The sequence below is a fragment of the Oncorhynchus tshawytscha genome, linkage group LG01 (assembly GCF_018296145.1).
Source record: "Oncorhynchus tshawytscha isolate Ot180627B linkage group LG01, Otsh_v2.0, whole genome shotgun sequence".
Lineage (NCBI taxonomy): Eukaryota > Metazoa > Chordata > Actinopteri > Salmoniformes > Salmonidae > Oncorhynchus > Oncorhynchus tshawytscha.
Genome location: NC_056429.1, coordinates 92,265,037 through 92,286,806, shown reverse-complemented (window position 1 = coordinate 92,286,806; position 21,770 = coordinate 92,265,037). Strand labels below are relative to the sequence as shown.

Here is a 21,770-nt window from a genome sequence, read left to right as displayed (position 1 = left end):
GATGTTACAGGAACGCTACAGGGACAATACAGGGGAGTTACAGGGACTCTACAGGGACAATACAGGGGAGTTACAGGAACGCTACATGGACGATACAGGGACGTTACAGGGACTCTTCAGGGAAGTTACAGGGTCTCTCCCGGGACTCTACAGGGAAGTTACAGGAACATTACAGGGACGTTACAGGAACACTACAGTGACGATAAAGGGACGTTACTGGGACTATTCAGGGATGTTACAGGAACGCTACAGGGACAATACAGGGGAGTTACAGGGACGATACAGGGAAGTGACAGGAACGCTACAGGGACGATACAGGGATGTTACAGGAACACTACAGGGACGATACAGGGAAGTTACAGGAACGCTACAGGGACGTTACAGGAACGCTACAGGGACGATACAGGGATGTTACAGGAACACTACAGGGACGATACAGGGAAGTTATAGGAACACTACAGGGACGATACAGGGAAGTTACAGGAACACTACAGGGACAATACAGGGAAGTGACAGGAACGCTACAGGGACGATACAGGGATGTTACAGGAACACTACAGGGAAGTTACAGGAACGCTACAGGGATGTTACAGGAACACTACAGGGACGATACAGGGAAGTTACAGGACTCTACAGGGACTCTACAGGGACGTTACAGGGAAGTGACAGGAACACTACAGGGGACGATACAGGGATGTTACAGGAACACTACAGGGACGATACAGGGAAGTTACAGGGTCTCTACCGGGACTCTACGGGATGTTACAGGAACGCTACAGGGATGTTGCAGGAACACTACAGGGACGATACAGGGAAGTTACAGGGACTCTTCAGGGAAGTTACAGGGTCTCTCCCGGGACTCTACAGGGAAGTGACAGGAACACTACAGTGACGATAAAGGGACGTTACTGGGACTATTCAGGGATGTTACAGGAACGCTACAGGGACAATACAGGGAGTTACAGGGACTCTACAGGGACAATACAGGGAGTTACAGGAACGCTACATGGACGATACAGGGACGTTACAGGGACTCTTCAGGGAAGTTACAGGGTCTCTCCCGGGACTCTACAGGAAGTTACAGGAACATTACAGGGACGTTACAGGAACACTACAGTGACGATAAAGGGACGTTACTGGGACTATTCAGGGATGTTACAGGAACGCTACAGGGACAATACAGGGAGTTACAGGGACGATACAGGGAAGTGACAGGAACGCTACAGGGACGATACAGGGATGTTACAGGAACACTACAGGGACGATACAGGGAAGTTACAGGAACGCTACAGGGACGTTACAGGAACGCTACAGGGACGATACAGGGATGTTACAGGAACACTACAGGGACGATACAGGGAAGTTATAGGAACACTACAGGGACGATACAGGGAAGTTACAGGAACACTACAGGGACAATACAGGGAAGTGACAGGAACGCTACAGGGACGATACAGGGATGTTACAGGAACACTACAGGGAAGTTACAGGAACGCTACAGGGATGTTACAGGAACACTACAGGGACGATACAGGGAAGTTACAGGGACTCTACAGGGACGTTACAGGGAAGTGACAGGAACGCTACAGGGACGATACAGGGATGTTACAGGAACACTACAGGGACGATACAGGGAAGTTACAGGGTCTCTACCGGGACTCTACGGGGATGTTACAGGAACGCTACAGGGATGTTGCAGGAACACTACAGGGATGATACAGGGAAGTTACAGGGACACTTCAGGGAAGTTACAGGGACTCTACAGGGACATTCTAGGTATGTTCGTCCAAAAATAGGCAAATCTGTATTTAATCAAAATACAATGTACTTTCCATAAAGTTGGTTTGACCAGACCATAGGCCTCCTTCGGAAATGCAAACACACACAAGGACACACACACACAAACACAAACACACACACACACATACCTTCCTTGCTTACAGTCTGTCTTCCTTTAGTGGCGTCTCGCTAAACACAAACAGCGAACAATACGGCCCGGGCTAATCTCTGATCCTAATCTCTGATCTTCTGATCCAGCAGCCAGCCCAGCTCAGTGCAGCCCAACAAGCTGTTCTCAATCAGGGGAAGGTAGATGGACGAGATGGCTGATGGATCTGATACACTCACTGAAAGGGATGATGGGATTACGCCCAGCCCGTTCCGATTAGGGCCTGCACCCCACTCCCCCCTTCCCCTACCTCTTCAAGTTCATAACCTGATGCACACATTTTCCTCTCATGCCACTTCAACATCTTAATGAGACTAGCAAAGCCTTATAAAGCCTGCAGTCTGGACCAAGGAGATTCCCATTCTGACTACCATCTGTTAGGAGTTGCCCATTCGATCTGACTACCATCTGTTATAAAATAGTATGTCATAAGGGCCCAAGACGTAGGATCCTTATGAATCATAGCTTCAAAGACATAGGGGCAATGGTGGATATATACAGCCGTATTAATATCTCCGGTGAAATGGGGGAGACTGTTGGGAATGTGCCTGGGACTGAGGGCTGGGTTAGGGCCAGCTGACATGAGGAACGGCATTACGGTAAGGCTGGCTGGAGATAGAGGAATGTTGGTGTCTGCGTAACAGGAAGGACCAGGGGACAGTATTCTTAAGGAGGTCTACAACAACACCCTGCCGAGGCAGAGAAGGAGTTGAAGAGAAAGAGAGAGACCGAGAGGGGCAAAGAAAGTGAGAGTCAGAGAGAAAGGGAGAGAGAGAGAGAGAGAGAGACTGAGATTCTGAGAGATTCTGTCAGACTTGTGCACTGAGAGTAAATCTAAGTAAGACAGAAATAATGGTGTTCTAAAAAAGGTCCAGTCGCCAGGACCACAAATACAAATTCCATCTAGACACTGTTGCCCCAGAGCACAAAAAAAACTATACATACCTTGGCCTAAATATCAGCGCCACAGATAACTTCCACAAAGCTGTGAATGAGCTGAGACAAGGCAAGAAGGGCCTTCTATACCATCCAAAGGAACATAACATTCGACATTACCAATTCGGATCTGGCTAAAAATACTTGAATCAGTTATAGAACCCATTGCCCTTTATGGTTGTGAAGTCTGGGGTCCTCTCACCAACCAAGAATTCACAAAATGGACAAACACCAAAAATATCCTCAGTGTACAACGTAAAACACCAAATATGCCCACTAATGATAAAAATCCAGAAATGAGCTGTTAAATTCCACAACCACCTAAAAGGAAGCGATTCCCAAACCTTCCATAACAAAACCATCACCTACAGAAAATGTACCTGGAGAAGAGTCCCCTAAGCAAGCTGGTCCTGGGGCTCTGTTCACAAACACAAACAGACCCCACAGAGCCCCAGGACAGCAGCACAATTAAAACCAACCAAATCATGAGAAAATAAAAAGATAAATACTTCATTTTATTTATCTAGAGAAGTCAGTTAAAAACAAATTCTTATTTTCAATGACAGCCTAGGAACAGTGGGTTAACTGCCTGCTCAGGGGCAGAACGACAGATTTGTACCTTGTCAGGTCAGGGATTTGAACTTGCAACCTTCCGGTTACTAGTCCAATGCTCTAACCACTAGGTTACCCCTTGACACATTGAAAAGAATTAACAAAGAAACTGAGAAAACTAGTATGCTAGTTGGTCCTAAAAAGACAGTACACAGTGGCAGAATACCTGACCACTGTGACTGACCCAAATTTAAGGAAAGCTTTGACTATGTACAGACTCAGCATAGCCTTGCTATTGAGAAAGGCCGCCGTAGGCAGACATGGCTCTCAAGAGAAGACAGGCTATGTGCACAATGCCCACAAAATGAGGTGGAAACTGAGCTGCACTTCCTAACCTCCTGCCAAATGTATGACCATATTAGAGACACATGTTTCCCTCAGATTACACAGATCCACAAAGAATTCGAAAACAAACCCAATTCTTTTAACCCCAATATCTACTGGGTGAAATAACACAGTGTGCCATCACATCAGCAAGGTGTGTGATCTGTAGCCACAAGAAAAGGGCAACCAGTGAAGAACAAACACCATTGTAAATACCACCCATATTTATTTGAGTTTATATTCCCTTTCGTACCTTAACTATTTGCACATCGGTACAACACTGTATATAGACAAAATATGACATTTGAAATGTCTTCATTCTTTTGGAACTTCTGTGAGTGTAATGTTTATAATTAATTTTTACTGTTTATTTCACTTTTGTTTATTATCTGCGATACTTGCTTCGGCAAGAGAGAGAGAGAGAGAGAGAGAGAGAGAGAGAGAGAGAGAGAGAGAGAGAAAGAGAAAGAGAAAGAGAAAGAGAAAGAAAGTGAAAGAGAGAGGAGGAAAGAGAGGTTCCCAAACCATAACAAGGATTCTGCCTCTCCCCCCTGCTGTTTCTCCAGAGGGGTTGGGGCTGGGAGTTCAGAAGCCTGCGTTCATGGATCCTCCTGAGAACTTGTCACAATAAACGACATACTTCAGTTTTAAGACATCATACAGCTGGGAAAGACTGTTTCTGTCTCTTTAAAACCCTTAAAACCTCCCACAGTGGTCTTATACAAAGGCAGTTTTTGTGCTACTAGCATGCCATTTAAAGGTCCAGCAAATTTGACATTTCAGCCATTTAGCAAATGTTCTCACCCAGAGTGACTTAAAAGAGCAATTAGGATTAATGGCCTTGCTCAAGGGCACATCAACATATTTTTCAACAAGTTGGCTCGGGGATTAAAGCCAGCAACCTTTTGATTACTGGCCCAATGCCCTTAGTTGCTAGTCTACCTGCCACCCAAATGACTGTGAAAGAGAAACTAAACTGAGTGTGTGTGTGTGCGCGTGTGAGTGTGTGTGTGTATAAAGTTAGGCATTGGGGGCAGCAGGTAGCCTAGTGGTTAGAGCGTTGGACGAGTAACTGAAAGGTTGCGAGATCAAATCCCTGAGCTGACAATGGAAAAATCTGTTGTTCTGCCCCTGAACAAGGCAGTTAACCCACTGTTCCTAGGCTGTCATTGAAAGTAAAAATGTGTTCTTAACTGACTTGCCGAGTAAAATAAAAAAACATTTGAGTGCTGAGTCTCCTAGGGACACTTGGCTCTCTCTCAGCTCTCTTCTTGTTTCTCTGTTCACTGCCAGTCAGCCATCTACTCAATGTCAAGTCATTTTCAATACTGTCTATCCCTCACACTCATGGAAGGAACTAAACCACTACAATTCCCCATTCGCTCCACTAGTTTGAAAAGGATCCACAAACAATCGAGGTAAAACAGCCACAGACCTTCCAGAGGTGTGGGACCACCTACTGTCTCTCAGTGTGAATTTGGTTTATGTCTCTAAATCCCATGGCCAACCTGTAATCATGGCCTAAAGGAGAAATGTTGAGCGGGGTAAGTCAGTGTTTGGGTAATGTTTGGATAGCGCGCTGTGGCAAGGCACTGGGCACGGTGCCAGCTCTTTCCCCACAGGCCAGTGGGCTGAATGGCTGAGTTGACAGGGGCTCTGGCCAGAGCAGGGCTTTTCTTCTCCCTAACATGCCAATGGGCTGAATGGATGGGTTGACAGGGGCTCTGGCCAGAGCAGGACTTTTCTTCTCCCTAACAGGCCAATGGGCTGAATGGATGAGTTGACAGGGGCTCTGGCCAGAGCAGGGCTTTTCTTCTCCCTAACAGGCCAATGGGCTGAATGGATGAGTTGACAGGGGATCTGGCCAGAGCAGGGCTTTTCTTCTCCCTAACATGCCAATGGGCTGAATGGATGAGTTGACAGGGGCTCTGGCCAGAGCAGGGCTTTTCTTCTCGCTAACAGGCCAATGGGCTGAATGGATGAGTTGACAGGGGCTCTGGCCAGAGCAGGGCTTTTCTTCTCCCTAACAGGCCAATGGCTCTTTTAGAGGACCCAGCACAGAACAGGCCACAGAGAAAGCGAGAGTAGAGAGCACCCCATAATAAAGGTGACGTAACCTCACCAAAGCCACAAACCAAAACAGACCAGCACAAAGTGGCTGGTGTAGATAGCCAGAATGCTTTATAATACAGTACACAATGATAGCTATGAGAATAAACATTTTGAATAGATAGATCCTTTGCTTGATAAATGAATGAGGGAAGAAAGTGGATGCTTGCAGTACATTTGTCACGCTGCTTGTAAAGTGTTATTGTACAGGCATATGAGAACAGTAAGTAAATAAACACATCAAACAATCCTGTAAGTGGATCCTCTCACAATAACACATGGTCCATAAAACTAAGTATGCAATATCACTGCTCAAATAAACATTGCTGTGCAAGCCAGGCCAGAAGCAATGATTCACCCCATTGACAGTGCAATAAAGACTAGACATTTCACACACACACACACACACACACACACACACACACACACACACACACACACACACACACACACACACACACACACACACACACACACACACACACACACACACACACACACACACACACACACACTTCCTAGGCCGTCATTGTAAATAAGAATTGGTTCTTAACTGACTTGCCTAGTTAAATAAAGGTTAAAAAAATAATAGTATACTCTAAGATGACCACCATGTCTCCTGTGTTGTATAAGTTATGGCTAACAGGAACTCCTTCTCTGTGTTGTATAAGTTATGGCTAACGGGAACTCCTTCTCTGTGTTGTATAAGTTATGGCTAACAGGAACTCCTTCTCTGTGTTGTATAAGTTATGGCTAACGGGAACTCCTTCTCTCTGTTGTATAAGTTATGGCTAACAGGAACTCCTTCTCTGCGTTGTATAAGTTATGGCTAACGGGAACTCCTTCTCTCTGTTGTATAAGTTATGGCTAACAGGAACTCCTTCTCTGCGTTGTATAAGTTATGGCTAACGGGAACTCCTTCTCTCTGTTGTATAAGTTATAGCTAACGGGAACTCCTTCTCTCTGTTGTATAAGTTATGGCTAACGGGAACTCCTTCTCTGTGTTGTATAAGTTATGGCTAACGGGAACTCCTTCTCTGTGTTGTATAAGTTATGGCTAACGGGAACTCCTTCTCTGTGTTGTATAAGTTATGGCTAACGGGAACTCCTTCTCTCTGTTGTATAAGTTATGGCTAACAGGAACTCCTTCTCTGTGTTGTATAAGTTATGGCTAACGAGAACTCCTTCTCTCTGTTGTAGAAGTTATGGCTAACGGGAACTCCTTCTCTGTGTTGTATAAGTTATAGCTAACGGGAACTCCTTCTCTGTGTTGTATAAGTTATGGCTAACGGGAACTCCTTCTCTGTGTTGTATAAGTTATAGCTAACGGAACTCCTTCTCTGTGTTGTATAAGTTATGGCTAACGGGAACTCCTTCTCTCTGTTGTATAAGTTATGGCTAACGGAACTCCTTCTCTGTGTTGTATAAGTTATGGCTAACGGGAACTCCTTCTCTCTGTTGTATAAGTTATGGCTAACAGAAACTACTTCTCTGTGTTGTATAAGTTATATCTAACGGGAACTCCTTCTCTCTGTTGTATAAGTTATGGCTAACGGGAACTCCTTCTCTCTGTTGTATAAGTTATGGCTAACAGAAACTACTTCTCTGTGTTGTATAAGTTATGGCTAACGGGAACTCCTTCTCTCTGTTGTATAAGTTATGGCTAACGGGAACTCCTTCTCTCTGTTGTATAAGTTATGGCTAACGGGAACTCCTTCTCTGTGTTTTATAAGTTATGGCTAACGAGAACTCCTTTCTGTTGTAGAAGTTATGGCTAACGGGAACTCCTTCTCTGTGTTGTATAAGTTATGGCTAACGGGAACTCCTTCTCTGTGTTGTATAAGTTATAGCTAACGGGAACTCCTTCTCTCTGTTGTATAAGTTATGGCTAACAGAAACTACTTCTCTGTGTTGTATAAGTTATGGCTAACGGGAACTCCTTCTCTGTGTTGTATAAGTTATGGCTAACGAGAACTCCTTCTCTGTGTTGTATAAGTGTGTGTCTGAGAAAGCAGACCGAGAGGCGCTTGTCTCATCACTAGACTCTCACAGTGCTCTCCTCAGGGGGCGATGGTGTCTCCATCTAAACATATTACTGAAAGAGCACCCAATACTGATAACACTCCAAAACTAAAGGATGCACAAAGCCACTGTCTTCTACTAGGGAGCCAGACGAGATATCAAGGAGTTAAGAATTCAAAGATTTTAAATATATTTTTGAAGACACTGAGCTGTGGGCAGAGTAAACTGACGCTGGTGAACAGTTATCCAGTTTCCAGTGCCACAGGCTGAGGGACAGTGTGCTGTGAGAAGGGCTCTACTGTCAACCTCAGAACTACAGGCTCATCATCAGGCATCACTCAATACACACTATATAGTAGTGTGTGGTAATATTTGTGGTTAAAGGAATGTTTTAGTCCGTTCTCTTCATATGAAGAGGTCACGAGGGTTAATATTTAGTTTTGCTCTGAGGTCTGAGATTAAAGTCAAGGTTACAGGAGTTCTTCTGAAAAACCTCTTATAGATGACAAAACTCTCCCCTTAGCGGTTCACCACTCGAGGGACTGTACAGACTGTATATTTATTATTGGTTGAGTGTTTGAGATGTTCTGTGAAGCAAATAATGTGTGCTACGTCTGTTTAACAGTTGCCGTTTTTCCAACCCAACTCTTCATGGGCGTCATGAGCCCTACACACTTAACACACTCTAAAATACAAGAGGTCACAGAAACAGTGTCTGTTTCATTTGAAGATGGAGAAAGGAGCAGCATGCAAAGAGAAATGCATACATGTTCATTTCATTTTTCTTGTGATTGTGAAAAGACATGTTTTATCTTTTTTTACCAAGTAGAATATGTTTAATACCATTATCATGATCAATGATGTATACAACATAGGCTAATAGCCTGCAATATAAACAAAAAGTGAGGTCCTTAAATAAAAAACACAAATGTTTTATCAATGTTTAATCAATCAACAGCATTTGTCGACCTTGCCTAATTGATCACGCAGGCTTTAAATAGTGGAATCTACACCATGATGGTCAATACAATATGAAACATGGCCTATGGTTACTATTATATTCTTCTATTTCATTTCATGTAAAAAAAAAAGAGTTGCAGAAGATGGATAATGCTACATATTCACCACCATCTAAAATTACCCCCACAAACCGTGACACCGTTTATGACTGCGAAGTTTGCACTGTAGTGAACTAGACCGCAGCGCTTCAAAATGGTCAATCAGCGCTTCAAAATGGTCAAGTAGCGTGCCTGTAGGCTACCATGTTACGCACAGTGCGCTTTTATTATAGCGCAGCAGGTGTCCGTTCTGCGAATTTTCTGCGAAATGTCACTCATAGATCGCGAGGACAATAGTTTAATAGCCCTACCCTTTAACGTGTTGATTGTAGGTTTTACATTATACTTTCTAACATACTGTATTAACATAAGAATAAATAAGCCAAACAGGAAATATTTCAAAAATCGACATTACCTTTTCTTGTCCTTATCGGCAGTCATGTTTTCTTTTGCAAAGTTTAGTAACAATTTCCCCGAAAGTCCGACTCAGTCCACTTTCTCAACAATGTTAAAGCAACATAAGACGCACACAAGTGAAACTTATTGAAAGTCAAATAGAGAAAATGTCATTTATCTTTACGCACAGTCCATTTCATAAACAAGTTGTCCTTCAGAAGCAGTTGGCAGCTGTACAGTCTCAGAACACTGCCAAGGATTGTACAGCCTATTTATTCACCGATTAACAAAAGGTACAATACACAGGCTTTAGCCTACAAATAATTCACAAGTTGGATAATGTCGGGTCTGTCGTCAAAGTTTCCTTAGTCTGCTCAAACTTCTATTCCCGTTCCACCGTACTCTCTCTCTCTCTCTTACCCTCAGCTGGACCGATGACAGTCGCTCAGTCAATCTGACCACAGTGATTGGTGAAAATGCTGTGTAGAACCGCCTTAATTAACCCAACCCCCTACACTGATTGTTTCGCTGTTTTATACTGTCACTGGTAGGTCTACACCTTTGAGTCGACTTGCCCTGTACATTCTGTTGTGTAGATACATGTCAGTGATGAACTTATTGGCCTTGCATTGTGCAGATAAGTATGTCAACCTCCGATCCTTTTATTTGTTCATGTGCTAGTATGGTGATGGAAACAGAAAAACACATGCTTGTCATTCATGCCAGCCAGTTGGGGCCAGTTGGGACATTCAAAGTCCACAAGAGTCTCTGCTGTCTTTAAATATGGTTCTACTAAAAAAATCATTTCCTGAAGAAATAACTGTTTTAGTCAATGGCTGAGATAACATTGCTTGTTTACCCATTCCGAAATGTTGAGGAAGATGTTTATTTTGTTATTTATTTTTTACATTTCAGATGTGATATACATAGTCTTGTCCATAACTACTGACACTTTGATGAGCAAAAAATACTGTACAATATATTGTATGGGAGAGAGGAGGGAGAGAGAGAGTCAACAGACAGACAGAGGTGGGAGAGAGAGAGGGAAAGAGAGGAGGGAGAGGGAGCGGGAGATGAGAGGAAGGGGAGGGGAGGCAGGGAAAAAAGGAGGGAGAGAGAATGGAGGGGTAGAGGAGGGAGAGAGAGAAGGGGAAGAGAGGAGGGCAAGGGGGAGAGCTGAGAGGAGTGGGAGGGAAAGTAGAAGGAAGAGAGAATGGGAGAAGGAGGAGGGAGAGGGAGAGGAGAGAGAGTGACGGAGAGGGTGTGAAAGGGTGGAGGAGGAGGGGGAGAGGGTGGGTGAGGGCGGAGGGGTTGGAGGAGGTTGGGGAGAGGATGGGAGTGGGGGGTGGAAGGGGGAGAGGGTGAACGAGGGGGAGGGAGAGAGACAGACAGAAAATGAGATAAACAAGAAAAACTTCAACCCTGTGACACTCATCTATTCCAATCGACTGAAATTTATTGATAAAAACGTCAGGTGCTGTGACATTTCACCTTTCTTCAGGCTGTTAATGGGCTGCACAGGCATCTGATTGGTCAAAAGACCAAAGAGTGAAGAAAAGATCAGAATTGGGCTGCCTGTCTAAACAGCTTTGTGATTCAAATGATTCACCTCAAGAATTAAGCAAGTAAACTGAAGGTTCACTGAGTTGAGGGCAGTAGGTAGCCTATCGGTTAAGAGTGTTGGGCCAGTAACCAAAAGGTCACTAGTACAAATCACTGAGCTGACTAATGAAAAATCTGTTGATAGGCCCTTGAGAAAGGCACTTAACCCTAATTGCCCCTATAAATTGCTGTGGATAAGAGTGTCTGCTAAATTACTAAAATGTGAAAATTTGTTAGGTCACTGTGACCCATTATAACTAATATATAAACTGCCATCCTTCTCAAACATATTTTCTGAATATTGTAGAAAAAAAGAAGGAAGGGAAGCGATGCTAGGATACAGAACAGTAGATCAATGTAGATAGAAGGTGCCGTTTGGTAAAGGAGTCTCAGTTTACTGTTGAGAGTTAGAATAATAGAATACACAAGGTGCAACTTCAAAATGTGGTTTTGCATTACCAGTCACTCAATTAGCCAATTTTTAGATTGGTAAATTAGTCTAGCCGCAGCTATCAAAACTTGTAGTAAGCAACCAGGCTGGGGTCCATTGATCATCAGTTTTTCATGTTAAAAACTGCCAACATTTCTCTTCGCCCCATGGCAAAATGAGTAGAATTGCATGAAATGAACTTCCCAACTTTGGATGTGGGTACGCAGACCCATGAACAACTGCAGCCTCTCATGAGGAGTTCCGTTTTATTGTGGCCCCCACCCCAATCAAAGTTGCCCATCCCTGGTCTAAATATTCAGTTTCCATGACACTAGTGTGGAATGCAACATTTGCTTTGAAAGGGAAGAATACCCAAATGTGGCAACATCAGTCAATGATTAATGGCACATGGTGTTATCATTTTAACCATGTTATATCTCAGAGTACATTCCAACAGTGGTCACTTATGGACACTGTACAGTACTCTATATTCCCTCAACCCAATCTGGCAATGTAAACAGTGTTTCATAGAGAGCTTTTTTACCTTTATTTTAGCATTGAGACCTGGGTCTCTTTTGCATACATTTTTATTATCACTGAACAGAAATTAGCCCTAAAACAAGCAAATCCACTATTTGATTTGACATCATTATATTTAATAAGTTCCAAAAACCAACAGTACACATTCACATCCTTTTGGCACACAGCCAAAATGCTTACAATGACATACAGTAATGAATGCCAAAGGACTTCAAAATAAAACAGCCAGGTGACAAACTGTACATAGAAAGCTTCACAATACAGAAACCAGAAATCCAATACTATTGTCCAGCTTCCCAGACCCAGAATCAGTGTCGTCCTGGATGAAAAAGACATTCCAATAGATATTCTTAAATGAGCATGCTTTTATTACAAAAGTAGTCTCCATTAGGAAACCCAACATGTACAGAGGTACATACAGTAATATAATGCACGTGGCCCACCGCTGTGTCTTTTATTCTACTGTATGTAACAAACACATAATATTCCGCCAGATGTACTTCTTCAACAATCTACATTGTACTCATTCATCTGCTTCACTGACCTTACAACAGACAAATGAGTTTCCTATGAGTTTTCTTCCTTTTACAAACAGTTTAAAAAGTACACAATAAAAGAAGGACCATAGAAAGTTGGAGTTAAGGATTTGGCATGGAGCATTTTGGACCTCTAGGGATACCGTCCGTATGGGTCGGAGTAGGACGGGCGTCTGCCATCTTACAAAACAAAACACAAATATCCTCTCTTTAACACTGTTCTCATGTTGGGGGTCATGTGATTAATTGACACAGGTGCAGCTGTGTCAAAGGTGTGGTTGCTTTGGGTGTATGAGCGGCCTTCATGCAGTGGTGTGTGTGGGGGAGGGGCATCAGTATTCCTTTGGGTGTATGAGCGGCCTTCATGCAGTGGTGTGTGTGGGGCAGGGGCATCAGTATTCCTTTGGGTGTATGAGCGGCCTTCATGCAGTGGTGTGTGTGGGGGAGGGGCATCAGTATTCAGGGGCAGCAGTATTGCTTTGGGGTGTATGAGCGGCCTTCATGCAGTGGTGTGTGTGGGGCAGGGGCATCAGTATTCCTTTGGGTGTATGAGCGGCCTTCATGCAGTGGTGTGTGTGGGGAGGGGCATCAGTATTCCTTTGGGTGTATGAGCGGCCTTCATGCAATGGTGTGTGCAGTGGGGCAGGGGCATCAGTATTGCTTTGACAGTGGTGATTCCATGATATGCAGTGGTGTGTGTGGCGTATTGCTTTGGGTGTACCTTCATGCAGTGGTGTGTGTGGGGCAGGGGCATCAGCTTTGGGTGTATGAGCTTCATGCAGTGGTGTGTGTGGCGCACCACTGGGTGTGCTATGCAATGTTACTCCTTTGACAGTCCCCATATTAACGCTGCTACAACCACTGTTGCTACAGTTACTCCTGCTCCCCATAGCATAATTGCTACTACTAGTAGCACTAGCACTGTTATACATGCTACTAATAATACTACAATAACTACTACTACTACTACAATAACAACTGCTACTGCTACTTCTACAGTAGTCATACTATCACTACTACACTACCTCTTCAATTGCAAATAGTCCTACTGTTATGAATCCAACATTTGAAAGTTACTTTCAAGTTTCTACTCTAAAATGGAATGTACAACTTGCAATATTATAACAAACCAACATTGTTCTTTTTGTGTTCTACTGACAGAATATGACAGTAGATTTGACTTTACCTTGATTTGGTGTAGGCTTACAATATCACATACAGTATCTTTGCCAGAGAGTTATTTGGCTTGAATGCATTAAGAAGGTTGATGGTTTCTATAAGCTTCATGAATCCAACAGATTTACTACCTTTGGTAATATTACTGTTCTAAAGAGATATGCTGTAGGAAATGTTGACCTTTTTTTAAAGAGATATGCTATAGGAAATGTTGACCTTTTTTTAAAGAGATATGCTATCGGAAATGTTGACCTTTTTTTTAAAGAGATGCTATAGGAAATGTTGACTTAAAAAAAAGAGATATGCTACAGGAAATGTTGACTTTATTTCAAAAGAGATGCTGTAGGAAATGTTGACCTTTTTTAAAGACCTTTTTTAAAGAGATATGCTACAGGAAATGTTGACCTTATTTAAAAAGAGATGCTACAGGAAATGTTGACCTTTTTTAAAGAGATATGCTATAGGAAAGGTTGACTTTTTAAAGAGATATGCTATAGGAAATGTTGACCTTTTTTAAAGAGATATGCTACAGGAAAGGTTGACTTTTTAAAGAGATATGCTATAGGAAATGTTGACCTTTTTTAAAGAGATATGCTATAGGAAATGTCAACCTTTCTTCAAAAGAGTTGAGAGAGGGCAAGGAGAGGGGTGGTGAGGTGGTTTGATGGAACACTCTGAAGGAAGCACATAGACATGGCTATCAATGGGGTTAACGACAGGCAAATGAAAACAGCCATGCATACACTGTCAAAACCATACAGAACAACAGCAAAGAGTCAATGGGAGGATGAACAGTGAAGACACCTGGCAAGAAAGCAAAGGAAACCAAAAACAGACAGACAGACATAGAATATTGCACATGGACATTGTCACTTTTTCATATTCTATTAATACACAATAAGATCATATGCATAACCATGCAATAGATGATACCTCTATTTCTCCAAGAAGTCCACAGGCTTCTATATACAAGGTGGTCTGTACAGAGGGAAAGACATGGCTATCTGGTGATGCCTTCCCCCACATGATTGTGAGTCTTGTTGCATAGCAGGGAAATCCAGGATTTCAGACACTGAGCAACAAGACAATCCAGTAAAATCACGACAAATAAAACACACAATAAAATAAAACACACAATGAAATAAAACAGACACAATGAAATAAAACACACAATGAAATAAAACACACAATGATATGAAACACACAATAAAATAAAACACACAATGATATGAAACACACAATAAAATAAAACACACAATGATATGAAACACACAATAAAATAAAACACACAATGAAATAAAACACACAATGAAATAAAACACACAAATTAAATAAAACACACAATGAAATAAAACAGACACAATGAAATTAAACACACAATGAAATAAAACACACAATCAAATAAAACACACAATGAAATAAAACACACAATTAAATAAAACACACAATCAAATAAAACAGACACAATGAAATTAAATACACAATGAAATAAAACACACAATGAAATAAAACACACAATGAAATAAAACACACAAAATAAAACACACAATAAAATAAAACACACAATGAAATAAAACACAACGAAATAAAACAGACACAATGAAATGTTAAATCTTCAAGAGGGCCCTTCTCATGAACCCACTGCCTATGTCGCACACGCACAGACAGACTCACACAAACTAGCGTACGTGCAGTATACTTATTGACACACACACACGCACACGCACACACACTCACACACACACAAACAGACCCGATACATTCAGTTGCATCCCCACCATCACTCATGCACTCTGCAGCTACACACAATGGGCATTTGATGTACTTTACATGGACTTGTTCTAATTCTGCCGTCGTTTTGATCTTGAGGAAACGTTGAAACAGGCTTCTTTTTTTATTGACACTGTGAACCAATTGGTTTTAGTTTTTTAAAATACAATCATTGGTTCTATGGATTAGGTTTTTTTGCATTTAAACATGGCAGAGGAGGACATTCTAGTACAACCAGTTTAAACATGGCAGAGAAGGAGGGCATTCTAGTACAACCAGTTTAAACATGGCAGAGAAGGAGGACATTCTAGTACATCCAGTTTAAACATGGCAGAGAAGGAGGACATTCTAGGCATCCAGTTTAAACATGGCAGAGAAGGAGGACATTCTAGTACATCCAGTTTAAACATGGCAGAGAAGGAGGACATTCTAGTACATCCAGTTTAAACATGGCAGAGAAGGAGGACATTCTAGTACATCCAGTTTAAACATGGCAGAGAAGGAGGACATTCTAGTACATCCAGTTTAAACATGGCAGAGAAGGAGGACATTCTAGTACATCCAGTTTAAACATGGCAGAGAAGGAGGACATTCTAGTACATCCAGTTTAAACATGGCAGAGAAGGAGGACATTCTAGTACATCCAGTTTAAACATGGCAGAGGAGGAGGACATTCTAGTACAATGAGAAATTTACAGGACAGCTTAAGAAATTACAGATTCATATAATAATATAATTATTTCAGTATCATATACTCACTGAGGAACTAGGATGGTTGACGAAACAGTTGAAAGTCTGATCTATTGTAAGGAGACCATGTCGAACAAGACCCCTGCTCAAAGCACACATAACCCCTGACCTTTAAATCCTTACATAGACAAAAAGTTGACACCGTCACACAAACATTCCCTGTACATTTCATAGTCCACTGGAAAGGGCCTTGTGACAATCTGGGGCTGGACTGTGGGGAGCTTTCATCACTGTTATCAGCCCAGGCCAGTGGGGCAAGGGCCAGGCTATATTCAGTGTCAGGGGGCCAATCCTAGGGCCACCCTCCACCACAAGGAGTGTGGTTTGATCCACCACTCTGATCTGGACCAGCCAATAGGACCTTGATAATAAAGCAGATGGGCTTCCTATCTGACCTACTCTTGAATTACATTGGTTTGTAACTTAGAAAACATGCACTGATGGACAGACAGACATACAGACAGATACTGGTAGAGCGCTGTAGATGGTCTGGTTTAGGTTTTGAAGTTGGTACTAATCTGAGGCCCTAATGGCTGGAGTTTTATATAAGTGTGTGAAAGTAATAATTTACTCTGTGTGTATTTTATAATTCTGTATGTCTGCATGGGAGAAAATACATGGGTTTGCATGTATGTATGTATGTTTGTATGTGTGTTCTTAAATTCGTGTGTATGTCAGTGTTCCTGCATGTATGTGTGTCTATACGTGTTTGTTTGTGTGTTGGTGTGTGTGTGTGTGTGTGTTGGTGTGTGTGTTGGTGTGTGTGCAGGCCTTAGGACAGATTCTCCTCCCCTCCAAAGTAGGAGAAACCCTTGAACTCGTCTTGGTTGATCTGCTTAATAATGGCGTCTTCTACTGGGGTGAGGACAGGTTCCTCGCGAGTGAAGTCCTGGTCAAAGTTGTTCACATCCTTTTTGGTTTTCTGTACAGGAGCAGGAAGGAAGGAAGGAAGGAAGGAAGGAAGGAAGGAAGGAAGGAAGGAAGGAAGGAAGGAAGGAGCATGAGAGTCAGATACTACAGGATGATGACTGCCAAATAATTAGACCTTTTTTGATAAAGTAATGATAAAACAAGGCTGATTAACATATAGATTTGGATGGAGTGATCACGTTGTGTGATTTGTTGAGGTGCTCATCGTCCCCTCTCTGTGTGAATGGAAACAGGACATACCCTTCCCCTCACTCTCCATTAGGTATTTCATAGTACCCCATGCCCATCAGGTATCTAGCTATACAGTACATTTACATTTGAGTCATTCAGCAGACACTCTTATCCAGAGCGACTTACAGTTAGTGCATTCTTCAGATAGTTAGATGGGACAACCACATACACTACATGACCAAAAGTATGTGGACACCTGCTCGTCGAACATCTCATAACAAACTCATGGGCATTAATATGGAGTTGGTCCCCCCTTTACTGCTACAACAGCCTCCACTCTTCTGGGAAGGCTTTCCACTAGATGTTGGAACATTGCTGCGGGGACATGCTTCCATTCAGCCACAACAGCATGTTGGGCCACAACAGCGTGTAGAAATGGTGTTCGGCGATTAGGCCTGGCTCGCAGTCCGCATTCTAATTCATCCCAAAGTTGTTCGATGTGGTTGAGGTCAAGTTCTTCCACACCGATTTCAATAAACCATTTCTATATGGACCTTGCTTTGTGCATGGGGGCATTGTCATGCTGAAACAATAAAGAGCCTTCCCCAAACTGTGGCCACAAAGCTGGAAGCACAGAATCGTCTAGAATGTCATTGTATGCTGTAACATTAAGATTTCCCTTCACTGTAACTAAGTGGCCTAGCCGAACCATGAAAAACAGCCCCAGACCATTATTCCTCCTCCACCAAACATCACAGTTTGCACTATGCATTGGGACAGGTAGCATTCTCCTGGCATCTGCTAAACCCAGATGTGTGATTCATCACTCCAGAAAACGTGTTTCCACTGCTCCAGAGTCCAATGGCGGCGAGCTTTACACAACTCCAGACGTCGCTTGGCATTGCGCATGCTGATCTTAAGCTTGTGTGCGGCTGCTCGGCAATGGAAACTCATTTCATGAAGCTTCTGATGAACAGTTCTTGTGCTGATGCGTCCAGAGGCAGTTTGGAACTTGGTCCTGAGTGTTGCAACCCAAGGACCGGTGATTTTTCACCGCTACGTGCTTCAGCACTCACCTGTCTTGTTCTGTGAGCTTGTGTGGCCTACCACTTCGCGGCTGAGCTGTTGTTGCTCCTTGACGTTTCCACTTCACAATAACAGCACTTACAGTTGACCAGAGCAGCTCTAGCAGGGCAGAAATTTGACAGACTGACTTGCTGGAAAGGTGACATACTTTGACGGTGCCACATTGACAGAAACTGAGCTCTCCAGTAAGGCCATTCTACTGCCAATGTATGTCTATGGAGATTGCATGGCTGTGTTCTCAATTTTATACACCTGTCAGCGACTGCTGTGACTGAAATAGCTGAATCCACTAATTTGAAGAGGTGTCCACATACTTGTGTTATATAGTGTATCTAGGTCATAGTAAGTACATTTTCCCTCAATAAAGTAGCTATCAGCAAAGTCCACATAACCATACCAGAGCCCAGGAGTTGTTCCTGGTCATATTATATGAAGGTTAAATAAAACTAAGTTCCAGAGTTCTCAACATACTATTAATTAAGATTGAAGCTTTGGTGATATTTAGGATGCTGAAGGTTAGAGGTTAATAATGGTGAAGGTGGAACATTAGGGGCCCTAAAACCTACAGCATGATATGTTCCCTAAGATCTCAGACCAATTCCGGGGTGAAGTCTACCCTAGGTGCAGATCTAGGATCGGTTTCCCCTGCCCTAATCCTAACCTTGACCATTCGTGTGGATAATGCTAAACTGAACCAAGATCAGCATCTACAGGCAACTTCACCCTACATTGTCTGGGCTATGTGTGGTGAATACTCACAATGCGAGGTTTGAAGGGTGGTCTGACCCTCTTCTGCTCCAGCAGAACCCAGTCCATCTCCTTGAAGAAGGGATGCACCTTGATGGCCTCCTCCAAGCCCTGGGTGATCACACAGCCCAGACGCTTGTTTGGACTCTTCGTCATGAACTACATGACAGGAAAACAGGACGATGAATAAAGGAGGAAGAAAATTAAATGTACTAAACTTACTTGACTTTTTCCCCTTGGCCCCCTTGGGAGCATGAGGCCATGTAGTAAATGCAAGGAAGAGAGAAATGGAGGTGAAAGAGCAAGAGTGAGAGGTTGAGACAGTCAAGTGGTGCAGAGAGGTCTGCTCTGTGGTCATTGTTAAGATAATCCAGAGGTCAGATATGACCATTAGGACCACTGGGCTGGGTAATGTGACCATTAGGACCGCTGGGCTGGGTAATGTGACCATTAGGACCGCTGGGCTGAGTAATGTGACCATTAGGACCGCTGGGCTGGGTAATGTGAACATTAGGACCGCTGGGCTGGGTAATGTGACCATTAGGACTGCTGGGCTGAGTAATGTGACCATTAGGATAGCTGGAATATGCAATGTGACCATTAGGACCGTTGGGCTGGGTAATGTGACCATTAGGACAGCTGGGCTGGGTAATGTGACCATTAGGACCGCTGGGTAATGTGACCATTAGGACCCTGGGCTGGGTAATGTGACCATTAGGACCGCTGGGCTGGGTAATGTGACCATTAGGACAGCTGGGCTTGGTAATGTGACCATTAGGACCGCTGGGCTAATGTGACCATTAGGACCGCTGGGCTGGGTAATATGACCATTAGGGCTGGGTAATGTGACCGCTGGGCTGGGTAATGTGACCATTAGGACCACTGGGTAATGTGACCATTAGGACCGCTGGGCTGGGTATGTGACCATTAGGACCACTGGGTAAAGTGACCAGTAGGACCGCTGGGTAATGTGACCATTAGGACCACTGGGTAATGTGACCAGTAGGATCACTGGGTAATGTGACCATGAGGACCGCTGGGTAATGTGACCATTAGGACCGCTGGGCTGGGAAATGTGACCATTAGGACTGCTGGAATATACAATGTAACCATCCGGACTGCTGGGCTGGGTAATGTGACCATTAGGATAGCTGGGTAATGTGACCATTAGGACCGCTGGGTAATGTGACCTTTAGGACCGCTGGGCTGGGTAATGTGACCATTAGGACTGCTGGGTAATGTGACCATTAGGACCGCTGGGCTGGGTAATGTGACCATTAGGACCGATGGGTAATGTGACCATTAGGACCGCTGGAATATGCAATGTGACCATCAGGACTGCTGGGCTGGGTAATGTGACCATTAGGATAGCTGGGTAATGTGTCCAGTAGGATCGCTTGGTAATGTGACCATTAGGACCACTGGGCTGGGTAATGTGACCAGTAGGACCGCTGGGTTGGGTAATATGACCATTAGGACCACTGGGCTGGGTAATGTGACCATTAGGACCACTGGGCTGGGTAATGTGACCAGTAGGACCACTGGGCTGGTTAATGTGACCATTAGGACCACTGGGCTGGGTAATGTGACCATTAGGACCACTGGGCTGGGTAATGTGACCATTAGGACCGCTGGGTAATGTGAGCAGTAGGACCGCTGAGTAATGGGACCAGTAGGATCGCTTGGTAATGTGACCATTAGGACCACTGGGTAATGTGACCATTAGGACCGCCCGGTAATGTGACCAGTAGGATCACTGGGTAATGTGACCATTAGGACCGCTGGGTAATGTGACCATTAGGACCGCTGGGCTGGGTAATGTGACCATTAGGACCGCTGGAATATGCAATGTGACCATCAGGACTGCTGGGCTGGGTAATGTGACCATTAGGATAGCTGGGTAATGTGACCATTAGGACCGCTGGGTAATGTGACCATTAGGACCGCTGGGCTGGGTAATGTGACCATTAGGACTGCTGGGTAATGTGACCAGTAGGAGCGCTGGGTTGGGTAATGTGACCATTAGGACAACTGGGCTGGGTAATGTGACCATTAGGACCACTGAGTTGGGTAATGTGACCATTAGGACTGCTGGGCTGGGTAATGTGACCATTAGGACCACTGGGACCATTGACCGTGGGCTGTGACCATTAGGACCGCTGGGCTGGGTAATGTGACCATTAGGACCACTGGGTGACCATTAGGACCGCTGGGCTGGACCATTAGGACCGCTGGGTTGGGTATGTGACCATTAGGACCACTGGGCTGGGTAATGTGACCATTAGGACTGCTGGCTAATGTGACCACTGGGCTGGGAAATGTGCCCATTAGGACCGCTGGGCTGGGTAATGTGAACATTAGGACCGCTGGGCTGGGTAATGTGACCAAAGGACCAGTGAGACTGATCACAGAGTGAAACAGGCCGGTCCAAGACAAACACACCTGCTTTACCACAAGGCTTTGCAAACATATAGCTTACAGTGGCCCTTTGCATCCAGAAGGATGCTATCCAGTTTCAGAACTCAGACGGCCAAAGTAAATGCAGGACGCGATGGACCAGGAGGAGGAGGCTTAGGAGGAGGAGGAAGAGGAGGAGGAGTAGGGGGAGGATTAGGAGGAGAAGGAGG

General features: G+C 43.8%; 2 protein-coding genes across 4 annotated transcripts in view; both read right to left on the bottom strand.

Moving 5' to 3' along the window:
- Positions 1-9,846, bottom strand: part of LOC112260055 (endothelial PAS domain-containing protein 1) — an 87,858-nt gene extending 78,012 nt beyond the window's left edge. For both annotated transcript variants that reach the window (XM_024434856.2, XM_024434863.2), the window contains exon 1: positions 9,425-9,846. In XM_024434856.2, coding sequence (XP_024290624.1) covers positions 9,425-9,450 — 26 coding nt within the window. In that variant the 5' untranslated portion in view covers positions 9,451-9,846. The remainder of the gene's footprint in view (positions 1-9,424) is intronic.
- Positions 9,847-15,819: 5,973 nt separating this feature from the next.
- The window catches only part of LOC112261469 (protein kinase C epsilon type-like), a 201,654-nt gene continuing 195,703 nt past the window's right edge, over positions 15,820-21,770 (bottom strand). For both annotated transcript variants that reach the window (XM_042327327.1, XM_042327329.1), the window contains exons 14-15: positions 19,156-19,302; positions 15,820-17,131 (exon numbers count right to left, since the gene is read on the bottom strand). In XM_042327327.1, coding sequence (XP_042183261.1) covers positions 16,982-17,131; positions 19,156-19,302 — 297 coding nt within the window. In that variant the 3' untranslated portion in view covers positions 15,820-16,981. The remainder of the gene's footprint in view (positions 17,132-19,155; positions 19,303-21,770) is intronic.